The 23884-nt window shown below is 38.1% G+C and overlaps 1 protein-coding gene and 1 pseudogene across 2 annotated transcripts; one reads left to right on the forward strand and one right to left on the reverse strand.

The window, feature by feature from the left end:
- Window positions 1–1619: 1619 nt before the first annotated feature.
- Window positions 1620–3302, reverse strand: LOC143570789 (26S proteasome non-ATPase regulatory subunit 12 homolog A pseudogene; annotated as a pseudogene).
- Window positions 3303–6784: 3482 nt separating this feature from the next.
- Window positions 6785–9391, forward strand: LOC143570784 (GATA transcription factor 8-like). Of its 2 annotated transcripts, XM_077056349.1 has the most exons (4): window positions 6785–6818; window positions 7256–7310; window positions 7590–7805; window positions 8485–9391. In XM_077056349.1, exons 3-4 carry the CDS (start codon window positions 7593–7595, stop codon window positions 9223–9225), a joined length of 954 nt encoding a protein of 317 aa, XP_076912464.1. In that variant the 5' UTR covers window positions 6785–6818; window positions 7256–7310; window positions 7590–7592; the 3' UTR covers window positions 9226–9391. The 2 variants fall into 2 exon arrangements, with proteins under 2 accessions (XP_076912464.1, XP_076912465.1); XM_077056350.1 differs by lacking the exons at window positions 6785–6818; window positions 7256–7310; window positions 7590–7805 and adding an exon at window positions 8209–8422 and having other exon boundaries at window positions 8485–9389.
- The last annotated feature ends 14493 nt before the right edge of the window (window positions 9392–23884 follow it).

The following is a 23884-nucleotide window of genomic DNA, read 5'->3' on the forward strand; positions in this document are numbered from 1 at the left end:
AATAAAATGGTTATAAGATAATGCGATATAGTAATAAAAGTATAATAACAATTATAATTTAATAAAATTTATACTATAATAAAATAATAATGAAGATGATAAATAGCAATAATAATAGTAGGAGTAATAATAATAATAAAAATAATAATTATTTTTATTATTATATTATTATTATTATTGTTATCATCATTATCATTATTATTATTATTGACCATTTTCCATTTCATTTCTAGAAGGAATGAAAGAAAAACCACCTTTTATTAAGAAATAAAAAATGTTATATATGGATGGGTTTGCATTCCTTAGGAATGATTCATTCCATTAATTAATGGTAATCAAACATGTTTTCTTTCATTCCTTTGAAATGAGTCATTTCATTCCACCTCTTATTACTTCATACCAAACACTACTCTAAGCTTCTAGCATGTATGATTCTTAAAATTTAGCCATTGCTACTTTGGTGAGTGGTAAGGTGGTTAACGAGTGAAATAGGAGGTCAATTATTCAAACCTTACGGAGTGCAAAAATATAGTCGTTAAAAAGAATGATTCTTAAAATTCTTGAAAATCTAGTTTGCTTTTATCCAATTATTACTTAACTAACATTATTTTATATAATAACTTCTGCAAATTTTGGTATTTATGAATTTTATATATTTGAACACTAAAGTTATATAAATGTTTATCCTTAAGTTTTAGTATATAAAATAAGGAAATAATAATTCATTTATGTAAGATGTGTTTTTTGACTTTTTTCTACCTTTTTAACAAATAATATTTCTGATAATTAATAATTTGAATTTTCAATAACTATTTCCATCACTTAATCCCTTTCAAAAGGTTGAAATTTTGTTTCCATGATACCCGCCAACTATCTTCATTAAAACAATGATAATGTCCATATCAATGCCATAGTAAAAGTGACATCTTTTACAATTTCCCTCACTTTGTACTCTAGTCTAAACAAAAGAACATTTTGAATTTTTTTTCAAATTTGAAAATTTTACTGGCTTATTAATGAGTTGTGGTCAGTGTTATTTAAGATTCTAAGTGACTGAATTAGTTTGCATAGTTTTTGACATTATTTGGTCTTGTTCATTCATAAGAATGCAATGGTTAGCTTATTGGGGGTGGTTATACTAACTAATAAGGGTGTTTTGGACGTTTAAGAGCAAAGTTATCTTGAAAGTTATTGCGGGGTGTCATAGGCTTTCTTCGTTTGCTATTGACTGACTCTAAGAAAGATAAAGTTTTCCTAACTTTTTGAACAAGTTTGATAAGTCGGTTTTAAATTGAATCTGTATTTACAAGTGGAATCTTTCAAGAGTAAGTTTGGCTAAAGTATGTAGCGCACACACATTCGTAGATAAACTTAAGCTACGATACGGAACACCACCAACTAGAGCAGGCCAAGTCACTGACTTGACATGTATGAACAACAATATCATATCCCCTATGCAATACCCAACACAACCAAGGCAAATACTAAAGAGTGAATAATAATAATAATAATAATAATAATAATAATAATAATAATAATAATAGCATTTAGCCATTTAATGACACAATAACTAGAATACTTCGTACCTATATAAATACCACCTAACGAGGTTACTTCATTCAATGCTCTTCATTAGCTAATCTCAACTACAATCATGGTTATTCTTATATCTGAAATTAATGTTGGTGCATGTTTTGTAACAGATGATCTTTTGTGTTTGTTAGAATTGAGAGCAACGGTCAAAGGGGAGTCTGTTGGTGCATTTTGTGACCGTCGCTATGCAATTCTGTTCAGCGGAAACGAAGTTAGAACAACTTCGCCATAGGCGAAGTTATAACATAGGCGAAGTTGTAACAACTTCTGCCATAGGCGAAGTTAGAACAACTTCGCCTTAGGCGAAGTTATAACAACTTCGCCTACAGGCCCAAGCCCAAGCCCGCGAAGTTGTGTATCTATAGAGTTGGGAATCTAGAAAGTCAGAGTGTTTTGTGATCAGTTTATTTATCTAGAGAGAAACCGAGAGGGAGAGTCGTGTGGGACGGCCCGAGGTAGAGCTCACCTCGGGTCGGCCGTCATTTGTTTTCGTGTTTGGTATGTAATGTGTTTCGGTTATTATATAAAAGATCTGCAGATGTGTTTATCCCATTCGTGTGTTTGTTCGTGTGTTTGTTCGTGTGTAATCGTGTTCTTCGTCTTCTACACCATTAAACGAGTCTAGGAGGATTCCGCACTCCTAGACCTCGTGCGGATCTCGTATCGATCAGCGACGCCCCGGGGGGACCTACAAGTGTGTTCCACAGACCAGTCCACTGAATCACCTCCATTGTTATCAGTTGTTTTAAAAGCGACCTAAAATGAGGAATTTTTGATAGATTCTTATCATCCAAAGTTGAGTTTAAGAGACTCGACTGCATAGGATCATGTGGTGCCAATACTAAATACCAGCAAATTTTCCTCAAAACCGGGATCCACTTAGCAGGGTCCTCTTTAACAGAAGGGATCTCGTATATTGACTTGTAACACCGGCATATTTCAAGATAGTCATTGTTGTGTGAATAGTACCGAATCATGAGTTCATAGTAAATCCGCTTCAATTCCAGCAATGATGGAATATCAGCAGGGGCTTCTTCAATAATGCTCTCACCTTCTTTCGGTTTCTTCACTTTTGAAGTATCAGCATCAAAAACTCTGGGGCTAATCTTTCTTGAAAGGATTTGTGCACGCACGTAATCTTGGCGGTCTAAACATAAACGAACTTGTTCGAGAATGAATGCAATCTTTTCAGTTTTTGCCATTGCACCAAACGTTTCCACCGCGATCTCTTGCATCAAATCAGCAGCCTCGGCTATTTGCCCTTGTTCCTCCTTGATCTTAGCCAGTCTCTTGATTAATCGGGCTCGCTCGATTTCAACATAAATCTTTCCAGCGGATACACTGTTAAGTGTTTTGATAAGCTCGATCTTGGTTTCGATATCTGGAGTCTGATCAATATATTGCATTGCTTGTTGCACCATAGCAGTGACAGCCTGCTTCAACTGACCACGTCGCTTAGACAAGACAACAATTTGATCATTGAGCGTCTTCCAATCACGACGCTCAAAGCAAAGCTGAAGAATATCGATGGCCGCCTTCTTTGTACCGGCAACGTCGCCGTTGAGTCTCATCTGCTTCTCCACATTCAGCAGTGACTCGATTTGAGCGTCCAAGCAACCTCCTCCTTCCATTGTGTGCAGAGAACGAGTGAAGAAAAATTTGAATCCGAAGTGATTTGGGGATTTTATGAACCCTAGAATGAGGGAGATCGGGGATGAAAGGAGACAAAAGTGTTTTAATCTTGTGATTTGTTTTCTTGTTATTGTGGTTACTGATTCCAGTAAAAAAAAAAAATTTATCTGTTGGTGCATTTTGTGACTGTCGCTATGCAATTCTGTTCAGCGGAAACGAAGTACGAAGTTAGAACAACTTCGCCATAGACGAAGTTGTAACAACTTCTGCCATAGGCGAAGTTAGAACAACTTCGCCTTAGGCGAAGTTAGAACAACTTCGCCTTAGGCGAAGTTATAACAACTTCGCCTACAGGCCCAAGCCCAAGCCTGCGAAGTTGTGTATCTATATATAGGTGTGTCTTGTTTAGAGTTGGGAATCTAGAAAGTCAGAGTGTTTTGTGATCAGTTTATTTGTCTAGAGAGAAACCGAGAGGGAGAGTCGTGTGGGACGGCCCGAGGTAGAGCTCACCTCGGGTCGGCCGTCATTTGTTTTCGTGTTTGGTATGTAATGTGTTTCGGTTATTATATAAAAGATCTGCAGATGTGTTTATCCCATTCGTGTGTTTGTTCGTCTGTTTGTATGTGTGTAATCGTGTTCTTCGTCTTCTACACCATTAAACGAGTCTAGGAGGATTCCGCACTCCTAGACCTCGTGCGGATCTCGTATCGATCAGCGACGCCCTGGGGGGACCTACAAGTGGTATCAGAGCCTTAGGCTCTTATGCTATGGTTTGAGATCTGCGTTTTGGTGTTTCTGGCACGATTTCTGATGCGTTTTTGGCCGAACAGCCGCCGCAGGCGAAGTTATGGGGTTCAGGCAAAGTTGTCGCTTAAATTTTAGGGTTTAGGCGAAGTTATCAGTCAGGCGAAGTTATGGACAGGCGAAGTTAAGGAGGGGAGAAGTTGACTTTTAGGCGAAGTTGACTTTAGGCGAAGTTAAAAAAAAATTAAAAAAAAAAATTGTTTAGAGTTTTCGTCTGTATGGCCAAGTGTACACGATTATTGTGAGACCGAAGACGTTGTTCCGTCAACGAGTGAAACTTGTTATCTCTTGGTCTTACGTGTTAACAAATACGTGTCAACTCTGGATATGGAGTTGAGGTTGTGAATGGGATATTGATTGAAACTGGATATTGACACATATTTGGGTGTTTGTGGGCAAATGAAATAGTTGTTGTTCGAGGTTGACCAACTGAAGAAAGTCAAATTGAACTGAAGGTTTTCGTCATTACTGGATTGCGGTCAGAGCATATTATTTATGTTATTTATGTTATTTTCAAGGCGTTCGAGAATTGGATCCTGAAACGTGATGCTTATTTATTAAAGTGAAAATTCTGGAACAAGTTGGATTTAATCGGGAATTAAAGTGTTTATGTTCTTGATCGTTATCCATGGTGATTGAAGATGCTTCGGATTAATTAATAGTCATGTGTGTTAGATTCTGTCAAGGTGGTTTTGTGATGAAATTGATCACTTGATGTTGAGTAGTTGAAGATTAAACCTTATCGTATGCCGACGTGTTGGTGAAGTTGTGGAGGGAGCCCAACTTCACGTGTTGTGAAGTCAGAAGGACTCACGTGATTGGTTGAGATGATCAATTAGGCACGGGGATGCATGCATTTCAAAGACCTCGATCTATATAGTCGGAGAAGCTTACACTGAATGGGAGATCTGATATGGAAGACGCTGGGTGATTGGTAGATTTGTGAAGCTACAAGACAATTTCAGACACGGCTGGTTGAAGAGCAAACAGAAGATCATCAGTTAAGAGGGAGTTTGTTGGTGCATGTTTTGTAACAGATGATCTTTTGTGTTTGTTAGAATTGAGAGCAACGGTCAAAGGGGAGTCTGTTGGTGCATTTTGTGACCGTCGCTATGCAATTCTGTTCAGCGGAAACGAAGTACGAAGTTAGAACAACTTCGCCATAGGCGAAGTTATAACAACTTCGCCTACAGGCCCAAGCCCAAGCCCGCGAAGTTGTGTATCTATATATAGGTGTGTCTTGTTTAGAGTTGTGAATCTAGAAAGTCAGAGTGTTTTGTGATCAGTTTATTTGTCTAGAGAGAAACCGAGAGGGAGAGTCGTGTGGGACGGCCCGAGGTAGAGCTCACCTCGGGTCGGCCGTCATTTGTTTTCGTGTTTGGTATGTAATGTGTTTCGGTTATTATATAAAAGATCTGCAGATGTGTTTATCCCATTCGTGTGTTTGTTCGTGTGTTTGTATGTGTGTAATCGTGTTCTTCGTCTTCTACACCATTAAACGAGTCTAGGAGGATTCCGCACTCCTAGACCTCGTGCAGATCTCGTATCAATCAGCGACGCCCCGGGGGACCTACACTTAATTAGTTAATTACATGATAATTCGTAGTCCTTTCTGAAACCATATCAACAGTGACGCTTAACTAAAGATTGTTTTTTAAAAGTGACCAAACCAAACATACTTGCCATAGCTCTTCCATTATTATATTGTTTGTAACGTAACAACCCATCATTCATACATACATGCTTAGTCGACGTGCACGTCAATTTTTACCCAAACACACTAAAGGGAGGCTTAAGGGCGGATATGCCTCTATATCGCATGCGGAGCCAGTGGTGCTCTTTTGCTTTTTATGCATAGCAGTGTAAATTTAATCGTTTCCGTCCGAATTTTTGTTATAGGTAGTGTAAATTTACACGTTTTCAGCCGAAAATTTGATCCCGGTCCCCTTTGTGAAAATCTATATACATTTTAAGTCTGCCCCTTGTTATATTTGCATAGTAGTGTAAATTTACCCATTTTCGCCCGAATTTTTTTTATAGGTAGTGTAAATTTAGCCGTTTTCAGCCGAAAATTTGAGCGCGGTCCCTTTTGTGAGATTCTATATACATTTTAAGTTCGCCCCTTGTTATTTTTGCATATTAGTGTAAATTTACACTTTTTCGTCCAAATTTTTTTATACGTAGTGTAAATTTAGCCGTTTTCAACCGAAAATTTGATCCTGCCCCCTTCGTTTGTGAAATAATAATACATTGTAAGTCCGCCCTCCTGAGTGTCTTAATCCAAGTTTCATCACTATACGGAGCCGGTCTTATAATGTGTAAAAGGATAATTACCTGATAAGGATAAACATTAATCAAATTATTATACCAAACTCTGTTACAAAAGTCTTAACTAACAGATATTTTAAGGACACCATTAAATGTTTTCATAAGAGTCATAATTATAATTTTGAAAACATTAGGTTATTTGAATACAACCATAAAAAGATAAAAATAAAAAAATTGAAAAATAATAATAGGAGCGGTGGAGTAGATTTGCGTGTGGGACCCAGCAACATTTGAACTAGAACTAGAACTAGAACTAGAAGAGGACGGGAGTAAGAGAAAACCAGTGGGTCTCTAGCAATAAAAGACACCTCTCACTCTCGGTATGTATATGACTCTTTAATTTATCACTCAATCAACAAACTGCTTCTTCACCTACTAAACAAACACTCTCTCTCTTGTTTCAATTTCAATTTCAATTTCAATTCCAGTGTCTTACTCTGTTCACTTGCAGCTTTACTAAGGTTAGCTTTTATCCAAAGGTAATTTGTATCCAATTTCAAACAATTAACATATAATGACGCTTTTACCGCTTCATTCTTCACGTATTCGGCCGCGAGGAGTTAAATGTGACGTGTATGATTGTTTTCATGGTGAATTCGTGAAGAAATTGAGTTAGTTAGTTAAACTAAGGGGCTGTTTGGTATAAATTAGGGTTTATACAATAAAGAAGGTTAAATAATAAATACTTAAATATTTAACCCATTTTTACGTAGTATTAACTCTTTAACGTAACTTAATTATATTATATGTCTAAACGACGTGTAGCTTGGAACGTAAAGAGGTAGATATATGAATTGACAGTGTGTTTGTTAATAATAATGGATAATTGTAATTTATGAAATTATCCTCTGTTTTCTTCCTAATTTGTAGTTTTTGAACTTGAATTATAACTTTGCAGGTGTACCTGTACTCAATTTCACAAGCTTTGGGTGAGTCCGCCATTAATTTCGAAGGTAATATTATTATTATTATTATTATTATTATTATTATTTTTATATTATTACCGGTTGAATTGACCGGAGAAAGGTAGGGTTTTTCTAATAATAGATAAACTCTTTAAACCCTAATAATTTAAATTTGGGGAAAATACACATATCAAAACTTATTATCCTCTTCCCCAAAATAACCCTTTACTGATAACCTTTGAGTTTGTCATACTGACGTCATCTTTAATTTCCTCTATATATTTGCCTTCCTCAAATATTAATAATATTCATATTGTCTTTCGAAAGAAAATGACAGATATGGAGGAGATTGATTGTTTAAGCTTCTTTGACCACATTGATGATTTGGTTGAGTTCCCTGCTGTCGAAGAAGCCGGAGTTAATCCGGTCGATTGCAACGAGTTTCCCAACACTTGGACCGATGAGTTGCCGGTTTCTGACCCGGTTTTCGGTGGCGGCAGCAGCGATAACGACACCGGTCTGGCTGCAGAGATTGCTGTTCCGGTGAGGAGTTAACCATTCTATGTTTGTTGGCCGTGTATATATATAGATATATACATACAGAACTCTTGAAAACTAATGTTTTTTATAAATTTTTTTATATGTTAATGTTATTTAAATGTAGTTTTATCATTTTTATATCTGTTTTTACAATTACAATTTTAAAAATTAGTTTATATGCATATCTATGTTTTTTTAACACACACATACTAATAATAATAATCTTAATGATGTCATCCATATAAGTTCTTGGTTGCCAGTTAAGCATTAAGTGGGTGTATGATGATGTTGATTATGCACATGGTTAGTGCATAGTTCTTTTGTTTATTGGGACCAAACTTACTGTAGGGTGAAGTTTGATATAAAAAGGTATTTTTTTTTAATTTTTAATAAAAGATATTTCTTAATTTATGATCTAAAAATTAAGTGTAAACTTCAGATTTGAGACAAAGGAAGTCCAATCAGTGAATATTATCTTTAAATTATGTAGGCCCATCAATAATTGTAATTTTTTGATTGTTTAAAAAGTAAGAGTTGTTTGAAATTTGTTCATATTACATGTGAAAAGAGTAAAGTGTACTTAATTTGGAATGAAGGAAGTAGAAAGTTGTGTACTTGAAGTTAAGTTGATTCTATAATTTAATAAATGTTTATTATAATCTGGGATTATGTTTATTCACAGTATGAGGATATTGTCCAGCTGGAATGGCTATCAAACTTTGTTGAAGACTCGTTTTCGGGCGGTGGGATGACGATTAACGAAAATAAAATTCCGGTTAAAAAAGAAACCACGGTTGCACACCACCCGTTCAAGGTTTCGAGTCCCGTGTCGGTCCTTGAAAGCAGTAGCAGCAGCTCAAGCTCCGCCTCCTATTCGGGCCCGCTCAGCCTGATTCAACGTGGGCCGCAACGGGCCCGGACCAAACGTCCCAGGCCTGTAACTTTCAACCCACGGGCCATGGTTGAACTCCTCTCTCCTATGGTGATCATGCCGGTTGAAAAGAACTTCACGTCATGTTGTGGTCCTGGTCCAGATTTGGGTAAGAAAAAGAAGACGAAAAAGCCCAAAACCCAAGAGGAAAACGAGAACGACAGCCAAAATGAAAACGAAAACCAGTCGGGACAAGGAGTTAGGAAGTGTTTACATTGTGAAATTACCAAGACACCCCAATGGCGGGCCGGCCCATTGGGCCCAAAGACCCTTTGCAATGCGTGTGGTGTTCGGTACAAGTCGGGGAGGTTGTTCCCAGAGTATCGGCCTGCAGCTAGCCCGACTTTTGTTCCTACTTTGCATTCCAACTCTCATAAGAAGGTGGTTGAGATGAGAACCAAGTTCGGGCCGAGTGATGAAATGGTAACCGTGAGGCCTGCAAACGAGCCCGAGTTGATCCCGAACATGAACCCTCAAGTGGATTATGTTTAGAAGGGAAATGAGTGTTGGTTATTGAGTTACAGTATTTGGTTGTATAGGTTTAAAGGAAGTAGAAATGAGGTTATATTTAGTTAGTAGTGAAGGTAAGGTTAAAAGAGGAGGGTAGAAGAGTCTTTTTAGCATGTTTTGTTATGTTGAATTTTAATTTTAGGTAATGGTTTCCTTTTGTGGTTTGTGGTGTTTTCATTTTGCCTTTCCTCCACCCCTTTTGAGTTTTGAATCAATTTTGAGTTTATATGTCAAAATGTGTTTTAAATTATTGACTTAACAAAAAAGAAACTGCTAATTTTAGTATTTTATTAATTAGGCGGAACAATGTAGTTTTAATATTGATTTAAATTTAAATATAGTGGTAATATGGTGTATTGGTTTCTATTAATCTTATATTTTAGTCGTCGTCGGTTTTAACTGACGAATTAGCTGATAACGATCTCAATTTTTACCATATTTGTTTTCAACGGCATGCGACTGATAGAATGTTACCGCTGTTAGTTGCAGTTTGCCGGAAAACGTTTTTGGTCGGAAAACTCGCTGATTTTAAGAAAAGCTTAACATTTTCGTCCCAAGCACTTATGTAACCATAGATTGGACTTGTAGGAACTTTTTTTTAGTATAAGTTCCAATTATTGAGGTTGCCGGAACCCCAAACCATCGTCAAAATCGGTTGGTGGTGCTTAACTGGTGGTGTTGGTTGGCGATGAGTCAGTTGATGGTGGTGATGTTTAGGTTGAGTTTCCCGGCAAAAAAATTGACTTTTCCAGCCAAGAGCGTTTTTCCGACGACCTGCAACTAACAGCGTTAGTGTTATGTTAGTTGTGAACCGCTGGGAGCAAATATGATAAAATGTGGGATCATTATTAGTTAATTCGTTAGTCTGGACCAACAACGACCAAAATGTGATAGTTGTGATTAATAAAAACAATATACCTTGTAATATTAATTTGTCTTCATTTACCAGTGTTTCGTGTGTTCGGTTGGAGAATGAGTTGCACATAAACGAACGTAAATTTACGTGGCGTATACATGTTATAGACATGTATGGATGGCATACACTTAAATGAATACAAGTTCAGTTACCTGCTGGTGAATATCCATTTAATTGTAACTCATCCGATGAATATAGACATAGATGGATGTAGTGCGATTAAATGAACATATGGGCATCCATAACCGCATCCCAATTTAATACCTTCGAAAAGATTAAAATATAGCATTAATTTTTTAAATTTGTTCATACCCTTTCCATAAGAGTTTGTAGAACATGTTTAGACTACTATAAACTTGTTTTTATCATCCTTCGTTACTTATTTTTATATTTATACGTAGTATTTGGCATGAACTATTTTTATATTTATACGTAGTATTTGGCATGGACGACCTTTCACAAAATGTTATGGTTCACTATATACAAGTGAATTAAGCCCTTAATAGAGTTACAATGTGGTTCTTTCACATTTAATTAGACTTACCAATTAAACTCTATACATTATGATAAATATACTTTTTAATATTTTCTAGTTATGCAAATTATTAGACCATGTGTAGTCATAAAGCTTCACTACCAGGCATTATGAGCCACGTGGCGTCTAGTCAGAGTTATGGTTTTTTACAAAAACAGGCTGTAGTCATAACTCTCCACCCCTAGGCATTATGCGCCACGTGGCGCCCAGTAATTATTAATTTTATTTGTTTTTTTAAATACTAAATCATTTAAATAAATTAACATAAAATTAAAAAATACATTAAACTTCCAAATAAAAACTAAATTAAAAAAATACATCAAATTAAAAAAAACAAAAATAATAATAATAAAACTAAAACTTATTTATATTTTTCTAAAATTTTCGCTCGTCGAGTGGCATTTAGAGATTGGACTATCGGGTCGTCTTCGGATAGCTCGTTTGATAAAACCTCGATGTCTTTGTCCATTTCATTCATTCTAAGTAGGTCGATGGCGTCCAAATTTACTTGAAGTCGTTGGGTTCCAAGTTCGTGTAAATCTTTGAGTCGAGAGTTCATTAATTTGAATTGGCTTTCCAATTCGGGATTCGAACCCGTTGCCGACAACGATGCGACCCCTTTCCTCTTTCCTTTGCCTTTGGTTCTTCTACCCCCGGCTGAGGCACCTCAGTAGTATTCACGGGGTCATTATCGCTCAAGTTGAAGTTTCGAGCGTCGGAACGGGGCGTGTCTGGATCAACCGAAGACGATGTTTTAGACTTTTTTTACGCGGACCACCTTCAGCTTCGGCATCCAACACCATGCCCCATTTTGGGTGAAACCTCAATAGGTCTTTCCAAATGCCAAAGTAGTTGAAGCTCAGTCAACGCGTTTTCCATGACTTCCGCGTCCGAGACACCGCTACTCCTAGTTCGATTCATCCGAGAGAAAACCGTATGGAAAGCCATGCATTTGGTGTTTATGTCGCCCCAATTCGACAGTAACAAATCTTTTTCTCGACGTGAGTCCCCGCCAAGGTTGTGAAGCCTCTCTATAATTTTGTGCCAAAATACCCCTGTTTTTTGATAGTTCGCTAAAAAAATAAAAACATTACAAGTTTAATGTTTGTTATAAGAAATTTAAAAAAATATATATGTATTTTAAAAACCTACCGCATTTGGCATCTTCCGATATCGCGCACCAAGCACGAGCACATAGTACGCACTCGTCGATACTCCACACTATCACCGTCTTTTTAACCCGAGGTTCGCCGGCGGCCTTTTTTCCTTGTTTTCTCGGACGTCCGCGTTGGCTCGAACCGCCTACGGTCTCCGGGACGGGTTGTGTCTCCGGTACGAACTCGACCTCGGGTGGGTCTCCGGGGCGGGTTGGGAACCCGAACCGGCAAAAATGTTTGTCATTGAGTTTTTGAAACCGGGCACCGCATTGGCATAGAGTTTTGTAGAAGTGCAAAGTACGCGGCCATTTGCGGGTCATACATATGCGGGACGGGTACGGTTGGTGTCGGGGCGGTAGATTGGTTCGGTTGTGGATTTTGGGTGCCTTGACAGACATATTGGCCGAAACCGATAATATTTTGGTGGTTGTTTGGAAACATTTTGATAGAAATATTTGTGTAAAAGATATAAATGGGTATAGAAGTGGAAGGAATGTGTTAAAAAAATGAGTTTGGTTTGTTTATATAGTTTAAATATAATTAATATAATTATTTTTTTTTAAAAAAAACCCAACGGCTCCAAGACCCCAACGGCTCTTTTTTTTATTTGTGTGCCATGTACGCGCGTTTTGTATAAAACGCTTGCCAAAAAAAATGCATAACGCAGGGGGGTGATGTACCCTTGCGTTTTGGTCCATAACGTGGCCGGCAACGTTGCCACTACACTTAGGTCTTAAATATGAAAAACAAAGAGCTTGTATTTTGGGCCTTGACACAAGAAAGAAACTATAAACTAAAAACATAAGTGACCCTGTTTCATTTGCTAGGCCCAAATTTCAATTTCAAAACAAATTTACACATTTGATGAGAAAGGTTATTTTCGTTTATTTTCTCGAATTATCTCACCGTTCAATCTAGCTCATTTATTTTTTAAATAATAGTTTGTGATAAATCTAATTGTTATTATGTATTTATCTCTCATTTTCAATTAACAAAGTTAATTTTACATATTTAACTCAAGATAAGATATAAATTAATAAAATAACAAGAGAATACAGTTAGAATTAAATAAAATTAAAATTGCTGGAAGTAAAAATAGATAAAAGTAATTAGTTTTACTTTTAAAAGTTAATTGATATATGAAAATCGTTAAAAGTAGTATCTCTAAAATCAACATAATAAATCAACCCACTTTTTAACGTGTAGGGTTCGGGTTGACCAATTTTTTAAACGTATCGGGTTTGGGTTGACCTTTTCAAGAAAACGGGCTGTGTCAGCCAACCCAAAACTTATATTTTTCGTGTCGTGTCAAGAATTGACAACCCTAATTTTTAGGTGTTGCCCGTATGTATGCATGCGTACGTGAAATTATGAATATTATTTGGTTACATATGAACCTATGTATTTATTATTAACATGTAAGTACGACCAATGAGCCTTAGCTTTATTGGCACCGAAGGGGAATTGAATATTTTAACTGGGAGATCGTTAGTTCTCAAGTTTAAATCCAATTACAACTGAGTTTTATCGTAGTAGGTCTTTGGACGATGGGTTTTTCCCACAATATGAGATATTGGGCTTAGGTTACCAAACGTCTTCTTTTGTCATATGTAGAGGCGCATAAATCGGGTTTTTCAAATACCCGGTTACGGGTATGAAACCGGGTTTGAATATGACCGAGTATTATAAAATCAGGTATTAGCAATACCCAGGCCGGGCTCGGGTCCGGGTATTGTCTCTAAAAACCATATCCTATTTATCGGGTTCGGGTCGGGTATGGTATCGGGTACTCTAAAACCGGGTATTTGAATACCCTATTTTTTGGGTATTGCGAAAACCCTATTTTCAGGGTTTTTTCCTTGTATTTGTGGGGTATAGATTGAATTTATTAAGGGATTGCACCTTTTAGAGGTATTTTCGGGTATTTTGCAGGTTTTTTTCGGGGTATAGATGGGGTATTTTAAGGAACCGGTTCCGGGTATTACCAGGTATAGATCGGGTCCGATTTCGGGTGCGGGTTTTGATACTTAAATACATACCCTATTCGTACCCTACGGATATTAAAAAACCCGGGTATAAGAAAACCGATATAGGTATTTTTTTTCAGGTCTAGTTCCGAGTTCGGTTTCTTTTTTCCACCTCTAGTCATATGTAAGGACAAGTTTAGGGACAACTTTCCCAAACCCCCCATTTCACCTTTAAAATAATAATAATACCACCACTCTTCTTAAAAACCCCATAACCAAAATCACTCATCACTATTCCTATTCCTATTCCTATTCCTATTCAATTAATTAATCGAATCCCTAATGTAACTATCTTCAATCCCATCATTCAACCATCAATTTCTTCGTGGGTCCAATTTCAACCGGCCTTCACGGTTCAATCACCGATGAATCTTTGAACCGGAATAAACCCAGTAGAATTATGAGCAACAGAAGCCGGCCCACGGTGCACCCGTTTGATATCCAAGTACCCGAATTGAGAGCACCAGGTGTTGCTGATAATGGGGTTCCACCTGATGATACTGTAAGAATGAAGGCTGTTCAAGGGATGCCTGGAACACTGGCCGGTTTGGCGTTAAGTATAATAACCCAAACTTTTGTATTAGATAACAAACGAATAACCATAATTTTAATATAAATATTATTTTAAACTGTAAATGGTATAATTAATAATAATAATAATAACATCAACGGATGAGTGTTTTGAATAAAATATGAAATTTAAGAATTTGAGTTTGAGCAAGTTTACAACTTGTAACATTCCAGCGAAAACTTGAGCAACAAACAACTAACTTATTTAGGAATTTGATCACGCTTATAACTCGTTTAATATATATATACACAAACGCGATAAGACTCCAAGATAACAAAACCTTAAATCTCTGTATCTCTCTGCCGTATACACCACCGCCGCCGCCCTGCAACTCGCCGGAGAAACCGCTGGCACCGCAGCCACCGCTACACGAGTTCTCGCAGACGCTACCAGTAGCCGACAACCGCCGCCACTGCTACCTTTGTCACCGGAGACGCCCGCAGCCGCCCGCGAATTGCCGGGAACCGCCACCACCGTTTTCTGTTTTTCCCGGAGATAACCAGTCACCACTGCCTGCTATCTTATTCTGTTCTGATTGTTCATCTTTCGACCTCAGGTAACCGAAACGTAACCACCATGAAAACTGAACACTTGAATTGTTTTTGGATTTTGGTTTTACTGGTGTTCATTCAGTGGTGTCTTTGTTAAGTAAGTCGATATAGTTATCAGGTTATCATCTGCTTGTTTTCTTTTTGGTTGAGTTTATGGTTCCTAAATTTAGATCGATTCGTTTCCGGCGATTAAAGCCAAATATGAAACTTAGTTCATGAAGAAAGTAATATAAACCCATATATTAAAGAATATGTTCTTTTTATTGATTTGGCTCCTCTTAGAAATTTTGTCTCTATAATTTACCTATAGTTGTAGAATCTAAAATTGGTATACTTTACATATGCATGCAAGATGATAAACTAATTAATATATAGATCGATATATTTTTTACGTAGTGGTTCAGATGTTCATGCATACAATTTGAAAATCATGTAACTATTATTTAATGAATTATATGATATCTTACTACTTTAATATCTTCCAAACTAATTAACAAACAAGAATCAGTTTTGTAAAAAGGAACATAGGTTAACTATATGTTTTGCGTAAAACAAATAAGCAGAGTTTGAGAATTCTGGACAACAACGAAAGAGGTGTTCAAATATAAAAGTTTCTCTCACCGCCGGGAACATCGATCAACTAGTAAACTGGACAACTTAACATCTTATTGAAATTAATAATTAATACATGTAGGTGTTAGTACGAAGTAAGGCGGCTCGATATTTACTTGCTTTCTTATCGACTGATAAGGTACGGATTCTGTTTTTCTTCACTCATAGTATTGGTTCTAGTCCATTTTATATTCGATGTCCGTCACTTCGTAGTGCGGATTTTTGTTATCTAGTTCGGTTTATTCGTATGATATGGTTATATTAATTTTATAGCATGCAATAGGTTATATATATTTTGAATTCATTATTGCATGTTCCTGTTTAAATATCTTTTAGTTATACGACTTTAGTTCAGTACTCTGTTACCCGAGCATTTCTGACTTGTCGTTGGGGCGTCAACGACATGGCACTTATCGTGACAGTGCGTAATCAAAGTTCACGGCGTCTCTGAAAGTACTCATGTAGTACCTTGGCCACTTAGAGGCGTATAGATCGATCTTAGCTCTGACTCCTGACTCCTGACTTCTGTTTGAGATGGAACAATGTGTGCACGCCACCCACACCGTCTCCTTGGTGCATGGACTAGCTAGCTGTGTACCCATCTGTTTAGGCTCTGGGTGCTTCCGTATTACACGACCTATTTATTTTAACATCATCGTCGTGTATTTTAGTAATTATATTTTGTTTCGCTATATTTCTGGTCCGTTTTGATATGTGTATACGCATTTGGTTAAATTTGAGTATATTCAGATTACGTCCCGATCGTGTATCGGATTATGTTTCGCATTTAATTATAGTTCGGTCTAAAACGTGGTTTTATATCCGCAATAGTTTCAGTTTTATTTCAGTATGTGTTTTGTCTTATGTGTGCTTTTACCTATACTATTGTTCTTTCCGTTACTGGGCAATTTTTGGCTCAGCCGTATTTTCTTGTTTGTGTCTGTCTTATTTGCTAACAGGTAATTCGGGAAATCGGGGAGATCAGTGATGAGAGTAAAATGAAGCTCAAGAATAAGGACTTGATTAAATTTTCTTTTATTTAAGAATTTAATAAATTTGACTTAGAATTTCTTTCAGTGTTTTTAACTCTTTTGGTTGCCATGGGATTCTTTTCATTTCATTTAAATGGTTTTTGTTTGGTCTATGATATCTGTAAGAGTGACACGTCAGCCTGCTCCGGGTTGGGGTGTTACAGTTATGGTATCAGAGCCCAGGCTCTTTCTTGTAGAAAACTTACACGAAAATAATTAAAAATGTGAGTTAATGGGTAGACGTCGGGTTAGGATTTTCCTTTTCGTCTTTCGCGTATTCCGTAAATCTTTATCGTTCAATTCATACGTTATCTTACTTTCAGATGCCTCCTAGAAGACGTGTTAACCGCCAAAACGGGAATGATGCTGGAAACGACCCACCTCTTGCAACCCTTGTCGCTAACGCCGTCAATGCGGCTATTGCTGCGGCAGTCCCTAACATCATACAACAGTTGCAGCAGAACAATGCCGGTGGCAACAATGTCGGTGGTAACAACGCCGGTGGCAACAACGCCAGTGGAAACAATGCTGGAGGCAACAATCATCCTGTTGGTATTCATGTCTGGCTTGAGCGTTTTCAAAAGCAAAAGCCAAAATCCTTTAGTACTGCTAGTTCTCCAGTAGAAGCTGAAAACTGGATCGCGCACATCGAGAAACTGTTTGAAGTGCTGGGTGTTGAAGATGTGTTTAAGGTTCGATTAGCTACTTACAAGCTCGAAGATGACGCTCACAGATGGTGGAAGACACTGAAAGCTGCCCGTGGTGGAGACAATTATGCTGCTACACTTCCTTGGAATGAATTCCGTACTTTGTTTTACCAACAGTACTTCACTGATGCTGATTGCAGTGAATATTTGAGAGAATATTCTTCAATTATTCAGGCTAATGATGAGCCCATCGTTGAGTTTAAAAATCGTTTCAGTCGATTGGTTAGTTTTCTTGGCCCAACTGTAGGCACACAAGAACAACAGACCAACCATTTCAAGTGGGCCATTTGTGACCGAGATAGGAAGTTTATCTTGAACCTCCGTTTTAATGACATAAATGAGATAGTTGATGCGGTTAAGAACCTTGATAATGATAAGAAACACCGCCAGAAATCTTTTGATGAAAGTCGTAAGCGGCCTAGAGAAAATAATCAGGGTCAATCTTCTTCTCAAGTTGGAACCGAACAGTCCCTTGTACCCCGAGACCGTAGACAGCGTACTGATAGGAATTTCAACAATCAGCCACGAAATGGGGGAAATCGAAATCAGAATCATAGGCCCGCACAGAATAATATGCAACAACATCATAACCCCACCAGAGCTCAACCACTAAATCAACACAACCGAAATACTCCTCTGTGTGGCACGTGTGGGAAACGTCACGGAGGTGCTTGTCGTCGAGCTGAAGGTCGTTGTTTTAGATGCGGAGATGCAGGACACATGATCAGAGACTGCCCTCAGCGGGACCCTAGGGCTAATACTAGGGAAGATGCTAGATCTGCTGCAGGAGGACGAGTTTTTACACTTACAGCTAATGATGCAGCTAATGCCCCAGGTATGGTTTCCGGTAATTTACAAATTGGTGATCGTGATACGTATGTTTTATTTGATACTGGTGCGACACATTCTGTGGTATCACTCTTATTTGCTAAATATTTAATGACTATGCCTACTGCCTTAGAGTACCCTTTAGTGATATCTACTCCTCTGAGAGACACCACTGTTATCTCTCACGTTTATAACGAGTGTCCAATCCGAATCAATTCAGTTATCCGTGCCGCAGACTTGTATCCTATGCATATGAGCGACTTTGACGTTATTCTGGGTATGGACTGGTTATCGCAACATAATGTTACGATCGAATGTCAGACTCGTCGTGTTTTATTTGGAAATCCTCAGTGTCCCGAAATTATCTATCAGGGGACCCAGCCTCGAAAATCTTTAAAAATTATTTCTGCGCTTAAGGCTCATAAGTTTCTATCGCACGGTTGTGCGGGATTTCTTGCTTCGGTTAAAGCTACATCTTCTAATGAACCCAAAATCTCTGATTATCCGACTGTTTGTGATTTTCCGGACGTTTTTCCTAAAGAATTGCCTGGACTTCCACCAGATCGCGAGGTAGAATTTACTATTGATCTTGTCCCTGGTGCCGAGCCGATTTCTAAGGCACCCTATCGTATGGCACCTTTGGAGCTTAAGGAGCTCAAAGAGCAGCTACAAGAATTATTGGAACTGGGTTTTATTAGACCGAGTGTCTCTCCTTGGGGCGCACCGGTCTTATTTGTGAAGAAGAAGGACGGTTCATTAAGACTCTGTATTGACTATCGGGAGTTGAATAAAATCACCATTCGAAATCGTTATCCCTTGCCTCGTATCGATGATCTATTCGACCAGCTTCAAGGCGCCAAATGTTTTTCTAAGATTGATTTGAGATCTGGTTACCATCAGCTTAAGATCAAGGATTCAGATGTTTCTAAGTCAGCTTTTCGTACTCGTTATGGCCATTATGAATTCTTGGTGATGCCGTTTGGGTTAACCAATGCCCCGGCCGTTTTCATTGACTTGATGAACCGAGTTTTTCGAGAATTTCTTGATAAGTTCGTGATAGTCTTCATCGACGATATTCTAATTTATTCTAAAAGTAAAGCGGAACATGAGGATGATCTTCGTATCGTACTCGAGATTTTACGTAAAAAGAAGCTTTATGCCAAATTCTCAAAATGCAAGTTCTGGCTAAGCAAGGTAGCGTTTTTGGGTCACATTGTGTCGGCCGAAGGCATTACAATGGACCCGGCTAAAATCGAGGCAGTCACTAATTGGCCTAGACCTACCTCAGTCTCAGAAGTCCGTAGTTTTCTCGGCCTTGCCGGTTATTATCGCCGATTTGTTGAAGGTTTTTCCGCCATCGCCCTACCCCTCACGCAACTGTTAAGGAAAGGGGTTAAGTTCTCCTGGAATGATGATCGAGAGAAAAGTTTTGAAGAACTAAAGAAGCGATTGGTTTTTAATCCGATTCTTACACTTCCTTCAGGCACGGGTGGATACCAAATTTATAGTGATGCTTCTAAGAAAGGTCTCGGCTGCGTTTTAATGCAGCATGGTAAAGTCATTGCATACGCCTCACGACAGTTGAAACCTTACGAGGTTAACTATCCGACGCATGACCTCGAACTCGCTGCAGTTATTTTCGCGTTGAAAATCTGGCGCCATTATCTTTATGGAGAGACTTGCGATATTTTCACTGATCATAAGAGCTTGAAATATATCTTCACTCAGAAGGAACTGAACATGAGACAGAGACGTTGGTTAGAACTTCTAAAAGATTACGACGATATCATACAGTATCATCCGGGGAAGGCAAACGTTGTAGCCGATGCTCTTAGTCGGAAGAGTTCCGGAACAATAAATTCTTTTCAGCTGCAACCTCATATCCTCAATGATCTGGATAGATTGGGTATTGGTCTCCATTTTGGTGATACCAATGGATATCTAGCCAGATTTCAGGTTGAGCCTGATCTAATTTCTCGAATCAAGAGTGCGCAATATGAAGACGGAGAAATTTGGGCAATTATACAGAATTTGGAGGGTGGTAAACAGTCAGAATTCAGAGAAGACGAACATGGCGTAGTTTGGTGTGGGAAACGGTTATGTGTTCCTAGCGATTCCACCCTACGGGAGTCGTTGTTAGCCGAGGCTCACAGTTCACCGTTCTCAATCCACCCCGGATCCACAAAGATGTATCGAGATCTTCGTCAACATTTTTGGTGGAGCGGTATGAAAGAGGACGTGGCCAGTTATGTCAGCAGATGCCTTACTTGTCAGCAAGTTAAAACTGAGCATCAAAGAGCTGGGGGTTTACTTCAGACACTTGACATTCCAGTATGGAAGTGGGATGATATCTCAATGGATTTTATTACCGGACTACCTAAAACGTTCAAAAGAAATGATGCTATTTGGGTTGTAGTCGATCGTTTGTCAAAGTCGGCTCACTTTCTTCCGATTCAAAATGGATTCTCAGTCAGTAAGTTATCCGATATTTTTACTCGAGAGATTGTGAGACTCCATGGCACCCCCGTCTCTATTGTTTGTGATCGAGACCCACGTTTCACTTCGCGTTTTTGGAAAGGGTTGCAGGCCGCATGGGGTACTAGATTGAGATTCAGTACCGCGTTTCATCCTCAGAATGACGGTCAGTCAGAACGTACCATTCAGACACTCGAAGATATGCTTCGAGCATGTGCTTTAGAGTGGAGTGGAAACTGGGACGAGTATTTAAGTCTGGTTGAGTTTGCCTACAATAATAGTTGGCAAGCTAGCATCGGTATGGCGCCATTCGAGCTTTTATATGGTCGTAAGTGTAGAGCCCCAAATTGTTGGGATGAGGTTGGTGAGAAAATTATTGAAGGGCCCGAGTTGGTACAGATTACAAATGAGAAAGTTACCATTGCTCGTGAGAAGCTAAAAGAGGCTCAGAGTCGACAAAAGAGCTATGCAGACCGACATCGTCGAGCTTTGGAATTTAATGTCGGTGATCGGGTATTCTTGCGAGTTTCACCTTGTAGAGGCGTTCAACGTTTTGGAATCAAGGGAAAACTTAGCCCAAGATTCATCGGACCGTTTGAAATTCTTGAAAGAGTTGGCGAAGTCTCTTATCGTTTGGCTTTACCACCTCAGTTATCTCATGTGCATAGGGTCTTTCACGTATCTCTTCTTAGGGGGTATAATTATCACCCGTTACATGTTGTTACCTATCCGCTCCATCTGATTCGCGAGGATTTATCTGTTGAAGAAGAACCTGAAGCTATTCTTGATCGTCAAGAACGCATTATGCGCAAGAAAACTATTCCGTTCGTTAAGATTCTTTGGAAGAACCATTCTGAACGAGAAGCTACATGGGAAATGGAGGATACAATTCGTTCCCAATATCCGTATTTATTTCCGTTTTAGCACTTGGTGATTTCAGTTGGATGGTTTTGATTTCATATGAATTCTGTTTTATATGTCCCAATATTTGTTTCTGAGACTTTGCAATTGTCATGTCTGAATTTATGAAAGTTTAGTTTTGTTTCGTTTCCGTGATATACGAAAGTATGTGTCACCGTCTTACAATTTCGAGGACGAAATTTTTTTTTTAGGGGAGTATAATTATAATAACCCAAACTTTTGTATTAGATAACAAACGAATAACCATAATTTTAATATAAATATTATTTTAAACTGTAAATGGTATAATTAATAATAATAATAATAACATCAACGGATGAGTGTTTTGAATAAAATATGAAATTTAAGAATTTGAGTTTGAGCAAGTTTACAACTTGTAACATTCCAGCGAAAACTTGAGCAACAAACAACTAACTTATTTAGGAATTTGATCACGCTTATAACTCGTTTAATATATATATACACAAACGCGATAAGACTCCAAGATAACAAAACCTTAAATCTCTGTATCTCTCTGCCGTATACACCACCGCCGCCGCCCTGCAACTCGCCGGAGAAACCGCTGGCACCGCAGCCACCGCTACACGAGTTCTCGCAGACGCTACCAGTAGCCGACAACCGCCGCCACTGCTACCTTTGTCACCGGAGACGCCCGCAGCCGCCCGCGAATTGCCGGGAACCGCCACCACCGTTTTCTGTTTTTCCCGGAGATAACCAGTCACCACTGCCTGCTATCTTATTCTGTTCTGATTGTTCATCTTTCGACCTCAGGTAACCGAAACGTAACCACCATGAAAACTGAACACTTGAATTGTTTTTGGATTTTGGTTTTACTGGTGTTCATTCAGTGGTGTCTTTGTTAAGTAAGTCGATATAGTTATCAGGTTATCATCTGCTTGTTTTCTTTTTGGTTGAGTTTATGGTTCCTAAATTTAGATCGATTCGTTTCCGGCGATTAAAGCCAAATATGAAACTTAGTTCATGAAGAAAGTAATATAAACCCATATATTAAAGAATATGTTCTTTTTATTGATTTGGCTCCTCTTAGAAATTTTGTCTCTATAATTTACCTATAGTTGTAGAATCTAAAATTGGTATACTTTACATATGCATGCAAGATGATAAACTAATTAATATATAGATCGATATATTTTTTACGTAGTGGTTCAGATGTTCATGCATACAATTTGAAAATCATGTAACTATTATTTAATGAATTATATGATATCTTACTACTTTAATATCTTCCAAACTAATTAACAAACAAGAATCAGTTTTGTAAAAAGGAACATAGGTTAACTATATGTTTTGCGTAAAACAAATAAGCAGAGTTTGAGAATTCTGGACAACAACGAAAGAGGTGTTCAAATATAAAAGTTTCTCTCACCGCCGGGAACATCGATCAACTAGTAAACTGGACAACTTAACATCTTATTGAAATTAATAATTAATACATGTAGGTGTTAGTACGAAGTAAGGCGGCTCGATATTTACTTGCTTTCTTATCGACTGATAAGGTACGGATTCTGTTTTTCTTCACTCATAGTATTGGTTCTAGTCCATTTTATATTCGATGTCCGTCACTTCGTAGTGCGGATTTTTGTTATCTAGTTCGGTTTATTCGTATGATATGGTTATATTAATTTTATAGCATGCAATAGGTTATATATATTTTGAATTCATTATTGCATGTTCCTGTTTAAATATCTTTTAGTTATACGACTTTAGTTCAGTACTCTGTTACCCGAGCATTTCTGACTTGTCGTTGGGGCGTCAACGACATGGCACTTATCGTGACAGTGCGTAATCAAAGTTCACGGCGTCTCTGAAAGTACTCATGTAGTACCTTGGCCACTTAGAGGCGTATAGATCGATCTTAGCTCTGACTCCTGACTCCTGACTTCTGTTTGAGATGGAACAATGTGTGCACGCCACCCACACCGTCTCCTTGGTGCATGGACTAGCTAGCTGTGTACCCCTCTGTTTAGGCTCTGGGTGCTTCCGTATTACACGACCTATTTATTTTAACATCATCGTCGTGTATTTTAGTAATTATATTTTGTTTCGCTATATTTCTGGTCCGTTTTGATATGTGTATACGCATTTGGTTAAATTTGAGTATATTCAGATTACGTCCCGATCGTGTATCGGATTATGTTTCGCATTTAATTATAGTTCGGTCTAAAACGTGGTTTTATATCCGCAATAGTTTCAGTTTTATTTCAGTATGTGTTTTGTCTTATGTGTGCTTTTACATATACTATTGTTCTTTCCGTTACTGGGCAATTTTTGGCTCAGCCGTATTTTCTT

Source organism: Bidens hawaiensis, unplaced genomic scaffold (assembly GCF_021521415.1).
Source record: "Bidens hawaiensis isolate Kalapana, Puna unplaced genomic scaffold, B.hawaiensis_p1.1 tig00025049_1, whole genome shotgun sequence".
NCBI classification, from domain to species: domain Eukaryota; kingdom Viridiplantae; phylum Streptophyta; class Magnoliopsida; order Asterales; family Asteraceae; genus Bidens; species Bidens hawaiensis.

Excerpts from the sequence above, each read along its gene's own strand:
- LOC143570784 (XM_077056349.1), top strand. The coding sequence starts at position 7,593 with ATGACAGATATGGAGGAGATTGATTGTTTAAGCTTCTTTGACCACATT. Across the intron at positions 7,806-8,484 it reads CTGCAGAGATTGCTGTTCCG|TATGAGGATATTGTCCAGCT; the intron begins GTGAGGAGTTAA and ends GTTTATTCACAG.